The sequence below is a fragment of the Aedes aegypti genome, chromosome 2 (assembly GCF_002204515.2).
Source record: "Aedes aegypti strain LVP_AGWG chromosome 2, AaegL5.0 Primary Assembly, whole genome shotgun sequence".
Lineage (NCBI taxonomy): Eukaryota > Metazoa > Arthropoda > Insecta > Diptera > Culicidae > Aedes > Aedes aegypti.
Window position 1 is genome coordinate 127506974 of NC_035108.1, and position 21278 is coordinate 127528251.

The following is a 21278-nucleotide window of genomic DNA, read 5'->3' on the forward strand; positions in this document are numbered from 1 at the left end:
AGGAGTTCCTTTAGATATTCCACTTAGAAATCCTCCAGGGATTCTATCGAATGTTTCTTTAGGAATTTCATCAGAGATTCCACCTGGCATTCTTATAAGAGTTCTTTCAACTGTTTCCCTTGGGATTACATAAGGAGCCCATTCGGAGATTGCACCTGTAATTTCTCCAGAGATTATATCAGAGGTTCCTCAAGGAATTCCATCAGGATTTCTTCTTGGGATTTTTTAAGGAATTCCACCAGACATATTATCAGGAATTCCTCCAAGGATTTTATCAGGAGTTCGAATAAGGATCCCTCCAGAAGTTCCTTCAGAGATTCCATTAGGATTTCAACATCAGAAGTTCTTCTAGGAATTACTGCAGGAGATCCTCTAGGGATTCCATTAGGAGTCCTTCTATGGATTTTATTAGGAATTGTTCCGGGGTTTTCATCAAGAGTTCCTTCAGAGAATCTAATTCCTACAGGAATTCTATCAAGAGATACTCTAGGGATTCCACCAGAAATTGCTCCAAGGATTACATCAGAAGTTCTTCCAAGGATGCCATCAAAAAGTTTCTTCTAAAGATTTCATCAGGAATCTTTCAATAGATTTCATAAGGAGTTTTGCAGGGTTTCCATAAGAAATTCTTCCATGGATTCCTTCTGAAATACTTTTTAGATTTTATTATAAAATCCTTCCGGGACTCCATCATGAGCGCCTTTGGGGGGGATTCCAACAGGGATTATATCAGAAATTCTTCCAAAGGTTCCTTCAGGAAATCCTTTAGGATTATTTTGGGTTTCATCAGGCTATTTGCTACGGATTCACACCGGTAATTATAAAGGGATTTAACCGTAATTTCCTTCAGGGGTTTGACTATTTTCAAAGGATTCCGCCAGGAGTTCTTCGGTGGAGTCCTCCCAGAATTAATCAAATGATGCCTCCCGTAATTCCTCATGGAAATTATCTCGGTCGAATGCCTTGTCCCTCCAGGGTTACGAAGAAGAATCTTTGAAGGGAACACTGGAAGAATTTACAAATGAACTTATTGAAGATTCCTTAGAAAAATCCCCGGGAAATACCCTAAGGGAACCTCTCAATAAATTGCAAGCGGACTCTCTAAAAGAGTTGCTGGTGGAATCTATAGTAGGAAATTTTTTAAACTCTTTTGCAGTATTTTTTGTGGAGACTCTGAAGGCTTCCTCTTGGAATCCCAGGAAGAATTCCTTGACGAATCCTTGGAGAACTTCTGGGTAGAATCACTGTTAGAGTTCATGGATTAAATCCATCCATGTATTTTTGTAGGAATTCTGTAGGATTTTCTGGAGTTATTCCTAGAGAAATTACTGTATGACTAAAAGATTTTTGATAGAAGCAATTCCTGGTGAAATTTTTGGAGGAATTCTTGTATTGATTTTTTGGGAGGGAATCATTTTGCAATCTCTTTAAGAATTTCTAGAGGAATTCCCGGTGGAATTGCAGGAAAAGTATCATTATAGAATATGTTTAGCAAATCCTGAAGTTTCGCTCGAGGAATTCCTGAATCATTGAATAAATAAAGCATTGAATAAATCACTGCAGAAATCCCTTTGGAATTTGTTGGACAAATCCCTGGGGGAATCTGTAAAAAAAATTACAAGTATGAATCACTGAATTCCTTTTGAAATTTCTGAAGCAACTCCTGGTGGAATTTAAGGAAGAGTCCTAGGAGGAAATCCTGAAAAAAGTACTGGTGAAATTCTTGGGGGAATTAATGGTGATGGATTTCTTAAGGAACCCCTTTAGTACCATCTGAAAAAAAAAATCGTTTTGTGATTTCTGGATAATGCATGATTGAATCCTTGGAACTAACTTCTAGAATAATTCCTGAAAGAATCTTTGAAAAAAATGTTATAGGTAGCCATCTCTGGAGTACTTTTTGGAGTAAGCTCTGAAGAAATCACTTGCGAAATTTTTAGAATTGATTTTTGAATGAATAAATGGAGGAAATCCTGAATAAATAGTAGAGGAATGTTTGAAAGAACCTCTGGAAGAATGTCACCTGAATTTCTAGTTGAATCGTTTTATAAATTCCCAGAGGAATTATTGATAAAATTGCTGGTAAAATTCCAGGAATGATGTTTGGTGGAATTGTTACTATAACCTATGAATTCCTGGAAAATTTTCAAAGTAGAATAACTAGAATAAACAACAAAAGATTCTAAATAGAATCTGTTCGGAAATTACCATATCGATGACTGTTCAGAATAATCCCCGACAGAGACCCCTTATAATTAAAGAATTATAACTGGAATACTTAATCAATATCCATTTCTTCCGGTACTTAAATTTTGGAAGTTCTGCTCTTCCTCACTACGATTATTGCCTAAAAATCGTTGGAATAATTCCTCCCAGAGACACAGAATTCGAAAAAAATACCAATCACATATTCACTAGACTTTTCGAGATCATTCAAAACAAGCGAAGAGTTACACTGTTGCGGCAACAAATTTTGATAGTAGGTCAAACGGTTGCAGCAACATAAATCGGTTTGACTAACTTGGTCAAACCGTCTGAGCGTGTGTGGGCTCCATTAGCCAAATGTCCTTAATGCCAAACAACGTTATGCCTAATGACCTTATTCAAAATGACCTTATGTCATAGAATTCTATGCCAAATGACGCAGCGCAGACCCGTTTGAATCCCATTTATCCAATAAATGGAGTCGGAAAAAAAAACTAGCGATTTTCATTACCTGTGTGTTAATTTTGACCAGACGGAATGCCAAAAATTCATTCAAATTCTTCAATAGAGGCAAAACCGTTCCTTGTGTAAATCTGAGAAGACGATCGTGATCGGGGGAGCGATCCAAGCCGGAGGTCCGTTAAAAATTTCAATTACTTCCTAATATAGTCAAGTTTTTGCGTTCCATTTCTTACCCTCGTACTAAACAGCTATGAACAACGAAGAGAATGACACAATTCCGCACAGATAGGGATATCGCTGAAACCAGGGACACCCCTTTTTTTCGCGTACAATTAATTTCGACCGCGCACAAAACAGAAAATCGCCGGACTGCGGCGACCGCTTACATCGAACCCGACTTGGGATAGTTGCGCAGACCGGATTTGCCGCTGCTCCCGCTCCCACTACCTCCGCCTCCACCACTACTATCGTTTCCGGTGGGGGCAGGATTTTCCGCCGACTGCCTTTCGTGGTATTCCTGGAAGCAGGGAACGATGCACAAGTTCGTCTGGCACTCGGGACAGTGGTACTTGGTTTTCCGCCTCAGAATTCGCCCATGAGCGTCGATGGTGTTCCAACAAAAGTTGCACCCCAGCGCAGGGCCCTCCCGTACCACCGGGCAATGGCTGGATCGTTGGCTGTCCAAGCCGGGAATTTCGGTCGATCGGCTGCTTGTCTAAAAAGTGAACGATTAGTTGTAGAAGTAACACCACAGACAAACAGACGTAACACTTAGAACAAATCGCGATCAAAATCATAGTCACGAGGACATGTACGCCCAACAGATGGCGTTAGTGTGTAAACGTCAAACGCGAACAAAAACGATGCGAGCGCTGCGGGTGGCGAATTGGCCACCTACCATATTTTTGAATCATCCGTTAAAAAGGTGGTCGATACACAATGATGAGAGTGTGACGTCTGTTTGTCTGTGGTAACACTCTCCACTCATTGACCCACAATGATCAAACTACAAAAATCTTATGGTACACTACAAAATTTGTTCTTTTGGACCCCCCCCCCCCCTGAGCTATTGTGAAAATTTTAGCGGACTAAACCATGTATATGCAGGACTGGTAACGACTGACTTGAAATTAGGAACTATAACGACCTCTTGTCTGAAAAAGAGTACAAGAAGATACCAAAAGAGGACCAAATGTGAACCACATATTTGCTCAAAGTTTGCTTCAAATAATACTCCAAAGATTTTCTCTGGAGCTTGTTTAGTGAATTTTAAGAATTTATGAAAATTGAAAGAGTTTCGTTTTAGATTTAAGAATTCAACCTGAAATTATTCTAAGGATAACCACAGAAGTTACTTCAGAGATTCCATCAGAAAATTCTTCAAAGATTATTTTAAAAAAATTCCAAGAAAGTGCTAAGTCCTTTAGGATTTTTTTCAAATTCTCAATCCGTTCTCCAAGATTCCTCAAGAATTCAATCTGTATTTCAAGCTCGTTTTGTCCCCTCTCTAAGAGTTGACGGAGTCCGCTCATTTTTTTCCAGTAGCTGATGGGGGTCCAAATGAACAAGTTTCGAGGGTGTAACTTAAATGTTCCACAAGTTGATCATAAAAATGGTCTAACCCTTCATACTTACCAAAGGGGATGAAGCAGACCGGGAAAGTTCTTCGCCTTTCACGCGAATCGAACTCGGTGCGGTTGAACTCAAATCGGATAGCAGTGCTGTAGCGGATGATGAGCTGGTGGTGCTGCTGGTGGTGATCGTTGTGGTAATAGCACTAGATCCACCTGTACTTGTCAGCGTGCCTCCCGATAGATGATGCTGCTGTTGCAGTGATTCCATATCGGGAACCAGAACAACTGTTGGGCTCGATGTACGGTCGGTTTGTAAGTGGATTTGTGGGATCGTTGATGCGGGAGTCGACGGTTCTTCGTCGGAATCGGTTTTCAGTGAAGAGGACGGCGTTAGGTAGTGGGTAGACCCACTACTGCTGGTGACCAAGGTCAGCGGAGTTGAGCTTTGCGTAGTGGTCATTGGGTGAGAGAGCTGACGTTGCAGAGAGTATGACGAGATGGTCTGGAACGCCTGATGAGGTGCCAGGGAACTTGACGTCTGGCTAGGCAACAACGGGTGGGAGTGTTGTTTCACAAGATATGGCTGCTGGGAAACGGCTAGATGATGTCCACCGTGAGACCGCTCTGCGCCCGCTATGCGAGCTTCCGGTGGAGATGATACGGCGGGAGATGTAGGAATGATCGGTTCGGAAACCTGCCTCTCGAACCGATGGTGCGTCGGGACCGTTAGTAGGTTCTGCGAGTACATCGTAGTTCCGTCCGGGGTATCCAAGTCGGAGCCGTACTGCTGGCCGGACGAAGACGAATCGCTTTCTTTCTTTATCCGCTGTTGACGGATCAGCAGACGACCTCGTTTTGCGGCTGAAGGCATGCCGCCGACCGACGAAGATGACTCCAAGCTGGCAGATAGGCTGGATGTGCCACTGGTACTGGACTGGCCGGGTGTCAATCCGAGGGCAATCTTAGCCATTTCGACAACTGGAATTGAGAAATGAAAATACAAGATTAACGAAATTGCTTAACTAATTTACATACGTTTCATATATGTGTAGCATAGAAAGATTCGGGAAATAAATCATTTGAATCGACATGTGAATGTATAAGTAGTGTAGTGATTTCAGTAGTGGTGTTATCCTTTCATTCCGATATCCCGACCCACGATATACAGTCCACCCCGACCCGACCGGAGTTGGCCACGGTGAACAGCGCCAACATAGTGGTCCTTCGAGCCGGATCCAGTGCCGCCCCCGCCTTTGGAAAGGATTCAACACCACCGCTACTCGACACGTTTGCGTGGCGCTTCAGCCAGAACGTGTACCGCCCAAGGATTTGATCAGTCACTACCGTCGCCGCCGCTTGTGAATTGTTGCGTACCGACCACCAATCGCCGAAGGAGTACTCTGCACCGCCGTTCTGACCCGATACTCGCTACTGGTGATTTTTCCGACCAAAATTCGACATGTCGCAAGGACGCTCACCGAAGACCAAGTCGGCTGCTAAGGCAGCAGCTGAAACCGTCAAGCAGATACAGAATAGAGACGCCGAGCAACACAACTGGGAGATCACTGCCGATGCCGAAACGCTGAAAGCACTATCATCGCTATCCCGCCAACGTGACCAAGTGAGCCTAAAGCTTACACGAGTGCACAGGGCACTTGCCGCCGCTCAGAACCAGCTCAGCCTGCCACAGTTGAAGACGTTCCTGAAAAGAGTAGACGATGCGTACGCCGAGTTCAGCGCCGTGCACACCAAGCTGGTTGCCATTATCCCAAATGAGGCCTTTCGACAGCAGGAGGAGATCTACATAGCTTTTGAAGAACGATACGACTACGCTCGCACGGCCATAGAAGAACTTATTCTGGAACACGAACCGAACACCAACAAGACTCCAACGACGCAACCGCAAGTGATAGTGCAACAGCAACCATTGAAGGCTCCAATCCCTACCTTCGATGGGTCTTACACCAACTGGCCGAAATTCAAGGCCATCTTCCAGGACTTGATGGCCAACTCAGGAGATTCGGACGCCATCAAGTTGTACCATCTCGACAAGGCACTTGTTGGTGACGCGGCTGGAGTTTTAGATGCGAAAGTGATCAGCGAAGGAAACTACCAGCAAGCATGGGCTATTCTCACCGAACGCTACGAAAATAAAAGGATCATTGTGGAGGCACACATCCGTGGCCTGTTCGATGTGAAGCCAATGACATCCGGATCATCCAAGGACTTGCGACGCCTACTCGACGAGTGCACCAACCACGTGGAGAGCCTGAAGTACCTTGAACAGGACTTTCTGGGTATTTCCGATTTGTTCCTCGTCCACATCGTGTCAAACGCAATGGATCAACCGACCAGGATGACGTGGGAAGCCACGCAGAAGAAAGGTGAGCTACCAAACTATGCGCAGACCATCTCGTTCCTGCAGACAAGATGCCAGATGCTGGAGAATTGTGAAGTTGCATTCCAGCAAACCCACTCCGAGACTCAACGGATCCCAAACACAACAGGCCCAGCGTCATTGCAAGCACCCAACGTGAAGGTTTACACCACTTCAACCGAGCCGAAGAAGGATAGTTGCGATTTCTGCCAGGGACCACATCGCAACTATCAATGCAACGTAATAAGTGTTATGCCGTTCGACCAAAGGATAGAGAAGGTGCGAGCATCTGGCTTCTGCTTCAATTGTCTCCGCAAAGGACATAGCGCCAGAGACTGCTATTCGACAAAATCGTGCCAAAAGTGCCAAAGACGACATCACACACAGCTCCACAACGAGGAAGTAGAGCTTGAGCCAAAACCCAGTGTGTCCCTTCCAGCACAAGAACCTAAGCCTGTGACTCCCCAAAGAACAGTATCCGCTTCAACTTCCACCAGAGACTCTCCGATCATGCCGCTCTCTTGCAACTACGTTGACTCTTCGAAGACTGTGTTCTTGCTAACTGCTATGGTCCAAGCCTTGGATGAGAACAATCAACCGTATCCCTGCCGTGTGCTCCTGGACAGTGGCTCACAGGTAAACTTCGTCACAGCTGATCTTGCGAACCGTCTTGGAAGTACGAAACGACGAGTCAATATCCCGATCAGAGGAATCCACGATGTGAGGACCGTCGCATACGACAAAGTAACGATCAAATTCCGATCCCGTGTGTCCGAGTTTGAATCCCAGGTGCAGTGCCTCGTAACACCAAACGTGACCGGGTTCATTCCTGCTACGAAAGTCGACGTTTCGTCCTGGAGTATCCCCTCTGGTGGTCAACTCGCTGATCCAGAGTTCCACAAGCCAGAGAAGATCGACATGCTTCTCGGTGCAGAATTATTCTTGCAGCTGCTACGACCTGGTTTCATCAAACTCAACGACGATTTTCCAGAGCTTCGCGAAACCACTCTAGGATGGGTGGTAGCCGAAGTGTTCCGAGAGAAACCCGTTGCCAGCAAGACTCAGCATTCGTTAGTCGCATCGATAGACGATACCGAGAAGACTTCACAACAATCGAACACCGAAGAGCTAGCAAGTCCGAACCCGTTACCCAAGCAGATTTGTAAGCAATGCGGGGAGTGGAGGCAACGCCGAGAAATACGAAGCGAATGTGACAACCCGAATCAACGAAACCTTCCTCCGCAAGACGCCATCTTCCGACCTTCAAGTTTGCCCTACACACTTCGGGTACCCGACGCTAGCCTGAAGACAACCGCCGTTAGTAATCCGCTCAACGAGCCACCATGTACTGCCAATCACCAACAAGGATCAAGGAGAACGACAGGATTTCGCCCTGGATTGAACGTGCTGAAAAATACACCACGAACATGGCGCGACCAGAAGGTAGGACGCATGACACGAGAGTATGCTGAACCAGGCGAAGTAGCACGCTCACTCGATGCGCATTCGAATGGACCTACCTATCGACGAGGAAGCATTCCGACCAAGAGCAACGAATCACGACCACCGGAAAATGTTGAAACTTCGTGTCAACCGGGGGGAGTATGTTCCGTACGGAACGTGCGGAAAAGGCGCAAATGACTATCCGTTCGCAAATCCAACCCAAATGTAACACGCACCGAATACAGCCCCCTGTGTGTCCCAGCATAGCTACGTCACTGTGATCGCGAGTTACTTCAATTGACGTGAGTTCCACTCGTGAGTGCCTGCGAGAGATTCCCGCCATCATTGTCATCGTCATCAAGGTACTCACTGGAACTCACCACAACAGCAGCGAAACGATGAGTGCAGACGCGTCGCGAATGTTCCACGCGCGTCTGGAACACGTGTCGCGCCAAGACGCGAACATTCCAGAACGCATACGCCTCGATATAAATATGAGACCGTTCCGACCGCACAGTCAGTATTGCTTTAACCTCCGCGCGATTATAATCGAAGTGTGTAACAGTGACTAAGTGAACAAATAAGTGTAAAAAGTGAAAGTGCAGAGTGTAATAAAGTAGTGTAGTGATTTCAGTAGTGGTGTTATCCTTTCATTCCGATATCCCGACCCACGATATACAGTCCACCCCGACCCGACCGGAGTTGGCCACGGTGAACAGCGCCAACATCTACAAAAACCATACACACTTAAATTATTGTACCGACCTCAGTAAAACTTTTCGCCGAGAACCCAACAGCTGAGAATTTGGTAATTTTTAACGCCGAATCTCGGTACTTATTTTACCGAGATTTCAGCAATCCGATTTTTTTTGCCGAGATCTCGGAGAACGTTATCAAGATTCGGCAAACGTTTACCGAGATCTCGGTAAAAGTTTTACCGAAAATCGTCAAATTATTACCGAGATATCAGCTGTTGGGTTCTCGGCGAAACCGTTTAAGTGTGTATATCTGCAAGTAGCTCTGAACAAGCGATATGGTGCCGTTTTCAAAGTGCCTTAGCCCCCTGGTGAGCCAACCGGCACATCAGGATGGATGTCAGTAAAATCATGATTATGGAATACTGGCCGCAACCAACATGGACACGATTACGGAATATATACGTATAGACACCGATGATGCAGAGATGACAGCCGTGCTATTCCACTTCCCTAGTAAGGAAGGATGACATCTCCTCCCTGAAACGGTGAATGGGAAAATATTGCGATTGCCCCCGTCCCGTTGGCAAGCCTCCAAGTACATTTCAAATCCGCCACCTTAGCCAGTGGAAGTAGGCACAATTGAACGTTTCCTGCCTTTCACCGATCTGGCTCTGAATACGATACCCCATGAAGGACTGTGTCAACCCTAGCATGGCTCTCACTGCTTGCAAAGATCACCATGGGATCACGAAGGCGACTATTTACATCGGAGGAAGATGGCGGCGTCGAGGGGCCAACAAAATGGAGAACATCTCAGACAATACCATAATGGAGGTTGAAGCAGAAATTGAGAACGCAAATGCTTCGCAAGAAGCGGAAAGCTACAACAGTAACACAGCAGAAGACACCAGCAAGTAACAGCAGGGAAGGCGAGAATGCTAGACTCCACTATATTCAGGACCGCTATATTCACACCGAATTCGAGCAGCTACATTTGCCAGGAAGGCCTAACGAGGAATTCTAAGATGAAGGAGGTCAACAAACTCTACGAGTACATGAAGCACAAGACTAATGTGCATCGCAAGAATAGAAATCTGGTAACGAGCAGAAAATGCGCCATGAACGCAGCCGAAAACGAATAGAAAGCGCTTAAAATGGGAGCCTATAAAATGCTAAGGAACAAACAGTTGCTGACGCGTCGAAAAAGCGTGAAAGAGACTCGGATAAGATGCGGAATCGAAAAAAAAAACAGAGGAACGAGCAGAGTAACTACATGCTGAACGGAGCAGGAAACGATGAAAAATGGCAAACCGTCAGGAACCAGAAAAAGAGAATTAAGAAACACTGCGAAGGAAGTAAAAAAAGGGGGCGAAGAAAGTGACTAGTCGCTCGCGCCGTAAGTAATCACCATCAGTGCTGGAATAGTTCGCATCACGAAGCAGCTCACGAGTGTATACCAACGCATAACAAACATCACAGACTCGGGATCTGGCTAGGTGTGAGTAAGCCCGCACCCGTCTGCTCGGGAGAACATGTCAAAAGAAGTAGCAACAAGCTCGCGAGCGTTTACTCGCGAGTAACCGAGCAAGGTGTGATTTATTATGGTTTTGATAGACAAATTAATTGTATAACCATCATATCGATAGTAAACTACTATTTTGTAGTCAAAAGCCCTTGCAAACCATAAATCTCGGAGGGTAAGCACCTTTTTTCCCAAAAGCACAATATAACTCTGAGCAGCTCCGAACACGTTCGCGAATCACTTTTTGCTTCAGTTACTCGGGAGTCGACAGATGCGAGTAAGCCAGCGCTTTGACGCTCGGGAGCGTTCGGTTTTGGTTTTGTTCCAGTTCAGATGAAGCGTTCGCCACTTTCCATCACTGATCACCATACTTATTCAGGGGTGATCCAAAGCTGAAAATTCTCGGAAAGAACGTGGTCAGAACGAGGCGTACTCAGAAAGGAGCAATGCTCTTCGAGCTGAATAACGCTACGGTGATCAAGAGCTCGGCCTACTAGGAGTTGATTGCTGAGTCGTTGGCAAACGAGGCAAGCGTAAAAGCTTTAACTCAGGAGGCAGTGGTTGAGTGCAGATATCTGGACGAGATCACATCCAACTATGATCTGCAACAGTAGTCTGCGATATTGGCGATGTGGCCATGAAAAACAATAGAAATATTAGTAGTAGAACGCTAGTAGCGCTGTTGTCACAAAACTGATTTTAATTATTCGTACCTTTAATTATGGTTTTCGTTGTTTGTTCAATGCCTTGTCGTTGTTTATGTTTTCATAATTAATTTGACACTTTGATGCCCGGTACTCAGCCTGTCAGTTCGTGGCAAACTAGATGTTGGTAACACGAACAGCAGCGACATTAGAATTCTTAGGTTAATGCTTCTACTTGAAAAACCGACTTTCAAAGTTGTAAGCAGGGTAGACAATCGTCACCGTCAAATGGAAAAAGTCGTCGACGAAACTAATAAAAGAATCGTCGTCGTCACTCAACCAGCGTTGGATGACGATTTGCTGCAGTGGTCCGCCACAAAGGCTCGGCGTCATGACGAACAAATAAGCCTCCTTCGTTACGGTCGAATCTTCGTTCGAGAGCTCTGAGCCGACTGAAAATATGAACCGTGGCGTCGATAGGTTATGAGCCTTTTTTGAAAAAATAAAACAAAATCAAAAATAAAACAAAACGTGTCCGGATTTGAACAAACGACCTCTGAATCGTCAATGTCTCGCGCTTATCAACAGAGTTATTATTGAAGCTTGAGGAGTACGGGTTAAATTGCCAACAAAAGCAATTCTGGTATGGCATTCGCCGTTTTGTACATAGCAAGCGAATATACAAAAAACGCCTCCTTCGTTTGAGAAAGGGGAGCGAATGGAATGAAGACAAAGTTGTTCGTTGACGATTTTGGATTGACGTTCGTCGTGCATTCTATCGTCGATGACGAGACGATGACCTGCCTGAGTTATTATACTGGATGACGATGTCTTTTTTTATTTCGTCATCGCACTGTGACGAATCTGAAGATTGCCTGCCCTGGTTGTAAGATAGCATACAGCCTAAGTATATTGACAGCTATAGAAGATATGCTATTCATGACTGTGCATAAGTATTGGTAGATAGTTATGAACTTTTTCCAAATTTGTATGGCATTTGTTATATTTTAATGCAATTTAAGTAAATTTAGGTAATTAAGATAACAAAATATCGATATTTCAGCAGAATAATTTGTTACGTATCTGATTGGGAGGTCATTTAATGCATTCGTCCTATTTATAAGAAGTATTTTTCATGTTTCTCGTCACAATGCATTACCTCCCTCAGAAATAACTATTACACGGTTAGTTTTTAATTTATATAAAAGAATATATTTACTATATGTACAAAGAAAGGCCTTATTGTGCGGAATTAAATAGGAATTAAATCTATTATAAGTTGGGAAATTTGAACGAATGTCTAGATCACACGAGGGGCCCAAATTACCAAGGAGTGAGAGTGACATTTAGGTCGGTTTTGAGTAAAGTATACTGAAAAGCTTCAAGCTTTACAACAGTGTTCCCGGAAGATTTTCGATCGACCCTTTCGATATTTTAGATAGGTATAATATAATGAATAACACAAGGTGCATTTGCTTGTTGTTTATTGTTCAGTGTAATTTAACTTTCGATACTTGTTCAAAACATACATCAGGATTTTCATTATTTTCTTCCGCTATGCTCCTGCTATCTGATTTTCGGCTTGGAACAAACGAAAAGATTCGTGGTATTTGTTTTCAAGTTTTACGCCAAAAATGTTAGCCATCGGTTTCTCTGCGCATTGATCGTTGGAAAACTATGGAACGTAACCGGTTCACATAGTTCTGTTTTAGGGTTTCTTCGAATATAATTTGCTCCGGCTTGTCGGAACATGACACAACATTTTAATGGTGAAATTTAAGCACTTTTTTAGTTGCAAACAGGTTTTCACTGGCACTGAAAAAGTTTTCGTTGCTTGACCGAAAGAGTACATTTTTCTAAGTATAATATAATTTGATGGCGCTTCAATATCTTAATTTTGTTAATATTATTTAATTGTTATAAATTAAATTATTTCAGTTTACATAATGACAGCTCGTTCCGTACTAACATTTGCCGAGCAATGATTCAAAAGCTATTTCCATGCTAACTTTAAATGTATTTTAAAAATAGTTCTAGGGCACGGAAACTTATGAAACTTTGGGTTCTGGCTCAATTTTTCACGTAGTATCGTAGTATATGTAAAAAACTTGATACCCCTAAACAAGCCAATTGAATAAATTGAATTTATATTCCGATTTCAGTACAAATCTGACGGATTTTCATAACTATTTTATCTGTGTGAGTATTTTCGTGTAAGATACACAAAAATGCAGCGTACCTTTAGTAGCTGTCAAAATACGTTGGCATACAGCGGCGATTCGGCTACCAATGGCCGCAGCAAAAAAAAAACTGGTGGAGAAATAAAAAAAGAAATTTAGATGATCGTTTTGCTCGCAGAGACTCGTCTCTCGAGCCCCATCCAAAAAGTGGTTTCTAGCACCGAAGAAAAATTCCTGATCGCGGAAGTCAATGGTGTCTACGTAGGCAGCTCCTACGCTCCTCTAAGGTGTGACGAATCCAGGCAGATGTTAGAGGAGTTGACCGATGAGCTTGTCGTTCGGAAGCCAGTACTAATTGGAGAAGACTTCTATGCATGAGCTGTGAAGCAGGATAACCAATGCCAGAGGTTACAGCCTGCCGGAGGTCCTGACAAAGCTAGATCTCCAACTGTGCAATGAAGGTACCGTTTGCACATTTAGGAGAAACGGACGAGAATCGATAATTTCATTTAATTCATTTATTTAGTTAACATCTAAACAGATAACACTGAATCAACAATTTCACGCCACAATACTCAGTTCGTGGCCGCATCTCTCCATCCTCGGTTCTGCCCCACCGCTCGCCAAATCGAGGCGCCCTTGATCCGCCCACCTAGCTCACTACGCTCCACGCCTTCTTGTACCAACCGGATCCAAAGCGAACACCATCTTTGCAGGTTTGCTGCCTAGCATTCTCGCAACAAGCCCCATCGTATCCTTCCAGCTTTGGCCACTGGGTTCGCCGTAGGTGGGCGAGCTCGTGGTTCATCCTTCGCCGCCACATACCGTTTTCCTGCACACCGCCAAAGATCGTCCTTGCAGGTCCTCGAGCATCGTCCACATTTCATGCCAGTAGAGGACTACCGGCCTTATGAGCGTTTTGTACATGGTACATTTGGTGCGGGTGTGAATCTTTTTTGACCGCAGCTTTTTGTGGGGGGCATAGTAGGTCCGACTTCCACTGATGATGTGCCTCCGTATTTCACGGCTAACGTTATTGTCAGCTGTCAGCAAGGATCCAAGGTAGACGTACTCGTCGACCACCTCGAATGTATCCCCGTCTATCGTAACACTGCTACCTAGGAGAGCCCTGTCGCGCTCGGCCCCACCAGCTAGCATGTACTGTGTCTTGGCTGCATTCACCACCAAACCAACCTTTGCTCCCTCGCGTTCCAGGCGGGTGTATAGGTCTGCCACCTTTTCAAATCTTCGGCCGACAATGTCCATATCATCCACGAAGCAAACAAATTGACTGGATCTCGTAAAAATCATACCCCGGCTGTTAAGCCCGGCTCTCCTCATAACACCTTCTAGCGCAATATTGACCAACAGGCACGAAAGTCCATCACCTTGTCGTAGTCCCCGGCGGGATCTAAACGAACTGGAGTGTTCGCCTGGAGCCTTCACACAGTTTTGCACACCTTCCATCGTCGCTCTTATCAGTCTCGTGAGCTTTCCGGGAAAGCTGTTCTCTTCCATGATTTTCCATAGCTCTACGCGGTCGATACTATCGTATGTAAAATCGATGAAAAGGTGATGCGTTGGGACCTGGTATTCACGACATTTTTGGAGGATTTGCTGTACAGTAAAGATCTGGTTCGTTGTCGATCGGCCGTCAACGAAGCCGGCTTGATAACTTCTCACGAACTCGTTTTTCTACAGGTGACAAACGACGGAAGATGATCTGTGATAATACTCGCCGTAGGCCGCATTTAGAATGGTGATCGCTCGAAAGTTCTCACAATCTAACTTGTCGCCTTTCTTGTAGATGGGGCATATTACCCCTTCCTTCTACTCCTCCGGTAGCTGTTCTGTTTCCCAGATTGTGCCTATCAGCCGGTGCAGACAAATGGCCAGCCTCCCTCAAAGTGGGGACTGGTTGGTTTCCATCCTCCGCAGTACCGACGAAGGCATTTCCTCCGTTGTCCCGACCTTCATTGCCTGTGCTCTCAGCGCCATTCAGATGTTCGTCGAAGTGCTGCTTCCACCTTTCGATCACCTCACGCTCGTCCGTCAAAATGCTCCCATCCTTATCCCTGCACATCTCGGCTCGCGACACAAAGCCGTTGCGGGATGCGTTGAGCTTCTGATAGAACTTGCGTGTTTCTTGACACCGGCACAGCTGTTCCATCTCCTCGCACTCCGTATCCTCCAGGCGGCGTTTTTTCTCCCGAAAGAGGCGGGTCTGATGTTGCCGTTTCCGTCTATAAAAAGATACTGACAAAAGCATGATACTGACAATTAAAACTTGATTTTGACTTGATAGATATAAGAGATAAAAGATCTAAAGATTAGATCAAAATTGCCTTCCTGAAACTTCTGAAAAATAACAAAATTTGATTTTTTAAGATCTAATGAATAACTCGTTGCTATTGGTTTGATCTTACAAAAGCTAAACATGATATGCAAATGATGTTCCAGGAGTAAATTTCAGATATCATTTTCAGATCGTTTATCTCTCATATCTATCAAGTTAATATCTCATTTAGCTATCCATATCAAATTTTTCTATTACCGTAATACGGAACAAAGCAGCAACAAAGCGACCTTCAGTTAAAAATGCGACTACAGTGAAACCTCCATGAGTCGATATTGAAGGGACCATCGACTCATGGAAATATCGAGTCATGGAACAGCAATCCTTTGGAAAGCTGCTTCTAGGGACCATCATAGTAACCATGATATTTTGTTTTTAGTATGGTTCCATGAGTTGATATCGAGTCATAGAACATCGACTCATGGAGGTATCACTGTATCATGTAATGATAAACTTTAAAAACTTACTGAAATATATATATATATATATATATATATATATATATATATATATATATATATATATATATATATATATATATATATATATATATATATATATATATATATATATATATATATATATATATATATATATATATATATATATATATATATATATATATATATATATATATATATATATATATATATATATATATATATATATATATATATATATATATATATATATATCTTTTCATTAGATAATAACAACAGAGTATCGCTAGACTATTTTCAAATTAAAAATTTTCTATATTTCTCATTAACAAATTGGGAAGAAAATATTGAAATCTCAATCATTTTTGATAGCTTAAAACATCCACCATTTTGGCAGATTTCAAAATTGATCGAAAATTGAACTTAGTTTTAAAAATTTTAATTTTTTTCTTCACTAAGTAAATACATGTTGATATATCTTCAAGATGTACTTAAAAATGTGTTTATTTTTCCATAAAAATGTAAGAAGAATTGATATTTACTGAACAGTGTTTCTATTCGCCCCATTGCGGGGTGAATAGAAACATACAACATTTTCATAAATCATTGTACGATATAATTTTTATTTTTTACAGTAATAAAGGAAGACGCGACCCATATTTAAGGCTAAAAATATTGGTTGTTATCCACACGGTTTAAGTTGTACACATTCAAACATTTCGGAAAGTGTTGTCTTGTTGTCTATTGTTTTTGTTCATCGACAGCTGCAATGAGCACAAAATTTCAAAGTCTGTATCAATGATTCAGTATAGATATAGGTGATATAGATGTTAGACAGGTGATATTATTTTTCTTCGTCAGCTTCATCACAAAATAGAAACAAGATGAATGATTTTCATTGTATTTTATTAGATTTTCTTTAAATTAATTTTATTACTCACATAAGTAAATACTTGCTTTTTCATTGGATGTCCGTGTGTTGAATTTCATACCATTCAAGGTTTGCTCAAATTTACTTCGTTTAAGTAAGTTTACTATGTGTGTAGTATGTGTCATTCCGCATTTTCTTCTTTTATACTTAACCTTATGTAAGAAGATATTGATTCTATACATTCTTAAAGTATTTTCATTACGCTCAGTTTTCAATAATGTTCATTATATTTGCAAAGTTTCCTTTTTTCCAGTGTTTTCCTTCATTTCAGCTATTGATATTTGTTTCTCTTAAACGCTATAGTTTAACCCTTTCACTGCGTTTCTCCACCCTTCTACACCACCGTATAGTTTTACCGTGCAGAAACATTCCGTTTTCCAATTACATTAAAAGTTATCCTTTACTTTAGATTTTATTTAATTTAGTTAAATATACACATGTATTTAAATTGCTAAAAAAGAGTTAACAAAAATACTAGTTTTCACTACGTTTGCGTATTTTTTGGGGGGTGGTGTAGAATGTACACTTACACACCATCCTTTTTTTCCTAACATTACTCTGGTTGCGAATCACTGTCGCTCAGTGCATCTAATTTGGTTGACTGAGTTAAACTAGTTTAAGGAATATATAAGGGTTTACTTTTTACACTTCTTCATGCTAAATTGATGCTAGAAAACAAAATAAATCTGTACGGGGTTTTCACGAGGATGCAAATCGAACGCCATACACCGTGTTTCACGATTTATATGGCGCGTGATAGTGAAAATGTACAAAAGTAGTATAATTTTTGCTATTTGTAAGTGTTATGAGAATGGAAAATGCCTTGTCGATCGACATTGTTACGAAACGCTACATCCTAGGTTCATGAATTGCATGGAAAATTAGACACGGAGAACACAGTCGAGCCCTGTTGGTTTATGAATGCACCTTTTTAACGTGCATATACAGCTTTTATGGTAGAATTGCCGTCGTCGTAAGCGTTAGAGAAAGTACGATATTGTTCAACGAAACTCAACACGACCTGTTAGAACTGGAACTGAATATTTAAGATCGAAACGATAAAAACAGTCAAAATAATCTCATTTATTGCACATAGCTAACTTTTCACAACATGCTTAAATCGGTATCTAGCTGATCAGTATGAAGGTAGTTTTTAATTACAACTAAAGATACCATCAAAGTGACTCACGACACGATCGGCAAAACCCCAAACCCAGAGACATGTGTGTATTTGAATAATTCTAATGGAAACAGTCACGCTCTGAAAATAATCACTGGGCTTTCGACGAGCGAGACGGTTAGGAATCAAAGCTTGAATAGACATAGGTTTTTCATAATTCTCAGTTTCATTGATCAACAAAAGTGAGTTGAGCTTCACACATTCTGCCAAACTGGTGTAGATGAAGAATTTTCGAGTTACTGTGAAAGCTCCCACAATAATGGTTAAAACAGAAACAAGACTATTATTCCACATTGTTTTCTGTTGCTGTGACATATACATACGATGATTAATACGGCATTACCTATATAAATTTTGCCTTCGCTTCGCTTTCTACAAGATGAAAAATTGTGTTCCGATTTTCTTCCGGGTTTTCTCCGATTCGATACTGCCTCGTTAAGGTTTCTCCATAATGCTATTATAGTACAACAGTCGTGGTGATTGAATGCTTTCTCGTCTGCTCGGTAGACACATCTCTATAGATAGAAGCGGTGCTCGCTGGTAGTGAGTGCTCTGAGAATATGTCAATGCCAATGCTAATATGGACCGTATAATTACGGTCCTGTTTACTAAGCTAGTGCACCGGTTTGCTGCCACAGGGTTCTACTTCGTTTTGGCTATCAATCTGCTAACAATATCACTTGACCGGTTTCGAGGGTGGACCTTGAGAATAACAATGGGGAATGAACTTGTTCTTCTTTAGGAACTGCATGGAGCGGATATGGTAAGGAGAGATTGATTCGAGAGTGGCTATTTTTGAATAATTTTAAATGGAACCATAAACATTTGATTGTGAAATTTTTCCAGAGGATTGATTGTACAGAATCTTACATCAATCCTGAAAACATATATTCAGAAAATTGAAGTAACAACTTTTCAGATAATCAAACTTCCAGGAATCCTTCGTGGATTTCGTTGATATTTTTAATGTCCCTCTGATAATTATCATCGAATTATAATTTGTTCAAATGTTTCCACATGTTTTTTTTTCGACATTTTTTTGGTAGAACTTCTCTTAGGGATTACTCTAGGAAATGTTTCTGGAATCATTTCGATAATTCTTTCAGGTACTCTACCTGAAGAAGTTTTTTGAAGATGTTTCCTCTGAATCCTATCATAATTGAAGGAATTTAGGGATTGTTGTTTTATAAATACTTTCCTATTTGAAATTTCTTTTAAATGCCTTAATTTATTTAAATCTTGGCAATTTTAAATGCTCTACATTTTTATTCCTCCAGTGATTCACCCAACTTCCCAAGAAGTTTTTTTTTTTCAGGATTTGATAGAGAAATTCCTGGAAGAACTCCTATAAATACTTAAAAAAATGGTGGGAGCTTTGGGTAAATTCTCTGATGAAACTGCTATTTATTATTTTCTGTTCTACTTGATCTACAGGATTTCTTAAAGAAGTTATTCAATAAATTTCTAAACGAATGCCGGTAGGAGTTCCTGAAGAAACTCTTGAAAAAATAACTTCAAGTTATTGAAGTTATTCTTGAAGTATTTTCTGGAGGAATTCCTCCAGAATCTCCTTGAAGACTTCTTGAAGAAACTGCTTAAGTAAAAGAAAAAAAGAAAAAAATACTAAGCGATTTTCTGAACAAAGGTATGGAGGACTTCCAGAAAGGTGCTCATAAGATCACTAAGCTGAGAAGTAGGCTTTTTATCCCAGTGGGGACATTACGCCAGAAAGAAGAAGATACAACCATTCTAAGGGGTTTTTCTATGGAATTACTCTGAGAAATCATGCTGGAACTATTCCAATAGGGTCTACCACAAAAGGCCGAATCACATAAAGCCGAATCGCAAAAGGCCGAATACACAAAAGGCTGAAACATACAGGTACTCTACCTGAAGATCATCGAAAAGTTTTTTAAATGGTTTTTTTTCTGAATCCTATCATTACACATGCAAAAATGGTCAATTGATAAAGAAAAACGCTCAGTTCATGAATAGGAAAGTGCTCGTAAGATCACTAAACTGAGAAGCAGGCTTTTTGTCCCAGTGGGGACGTTACGCCAGAGAGAAGAAGATACAACCATTTTAAGGTAGGGGGGTCTGTAGCCTTGAGGTTACGCTTTCGCTTCATAAGCGGAAGGTCATGGGTTCGATTCCCAGCCCCTCCACAAAAAAAACCCGTCCAGCCACCAGAAGACGCCTCACGGAGGACCGTGCTTTGGGGAGCACATCCATCCTCCGTCAGTATCAGATGGTGACTGAGACAAACTGACCCTCTTCGCAGGCAGCTAGCCTCACTAACAGCAGAGCTCTCTCCTACCTGCTCGGTGTGAGAGTGAAAGGGTAGGAGAGAATGAAACTAGATGTAAATATAGATAAGTTGAAAATAGATCTGTATCGATAAAGAAGCTACAGATCAACCGAGTCCGGCACAGTAGTGGCCACGAGCACGGAGTGCCAAAAAAAAAAACATTTTAAGGTATCTTTTTTTTAAGATTACTCTAAGACATTGTTCTGGAACTATTCCAATAATTCCTTCAGGTACTCTACCTCGAGAAATTCTTTGAAGATTTCTCTATTAATCCGTAATCGTAATCATAGTTACAGAAATTTAGGGGCAGTTTATCTATAAATCCCATGTTATTTGAAATTTTCTCTAAAATGTATGACATTGTATATTTTAGAATTGCTCTAGACTTTCCTTATAAAACTTCTCCAGTGAAATAATTATTATTCAAAGATTTTTTTGGACTCTTACAGGAGCTTCTCCGTTCATTTAGGAACTCCATTTGAGTTTTCCTCAGGAATTTTTCCATCAAAAAAATCTTTGCTTGATTGCTTGAGTCGGAGAAAAAAAAGGTTTCTGAAGAGATTTATAGAAAAATCTCAAAAGGGGTTTCTGAAAAAATCGTTCGCGAATGGGACTCTATAGGAAGTCCTGGAGGAATCGAATAAATTGTTGTAGACATTATCGAAACCATTTTTGGATCTCTAAAAGAACTAAGACTTCTAAAGAAATATTGATTATTTGTTTTGTGGATTTACCGATACAGGAGGAGTTTTTGGAGAAATTTACGTAAACATTTTTTGAAAAATTCTTAGGGGGAATTATTTTAAACAACTTCTTAAGTAATCTCAAGAGAAACTTTTTGTGGATTTTTTGCAGGAATCTCATCTTAGAAGAAATGCCTGAAGCGTTTATGGAATTGTTAAAGGTATTCCTGGTAAAGCTTGTTAAGATTTCCAAGAGATTGTTAAAAAAATAATGG

At 41.6% G+C, this 21278-nt stretch overlaps 1 protein-coding gene across 1 annotated transcript in view; it reads right to left on the minus strand.

Annotated features, from left to right (window-relative positions):
• Positions 1 to 2663: 2663 nt before the first annotated feature.
• LOC5576179 (protein tramtrack, beta isoform) overlaps positions 2664 to 21278 on the minus strand; it is a 135237-nt gene continuing 116622 nt past the window's right edge. The window contains exons 6-7 of the mRNA XM_021842286.1: positions 4303 to 5219; positions 2664 to 3382 (exon numbers count right to left, since the gene is read on the minus strand). Coding sequence (XP_021697978.1) covers positions 3050 to 3382; positions 4303 to 5219 — 1250 coding nt within the window. The 3' untranslated portion in view covers positions 2664 to 3049. The remainder of the gene's footprint in view (positions 3383 to 4302; positions 5220 to 21278) is intronic.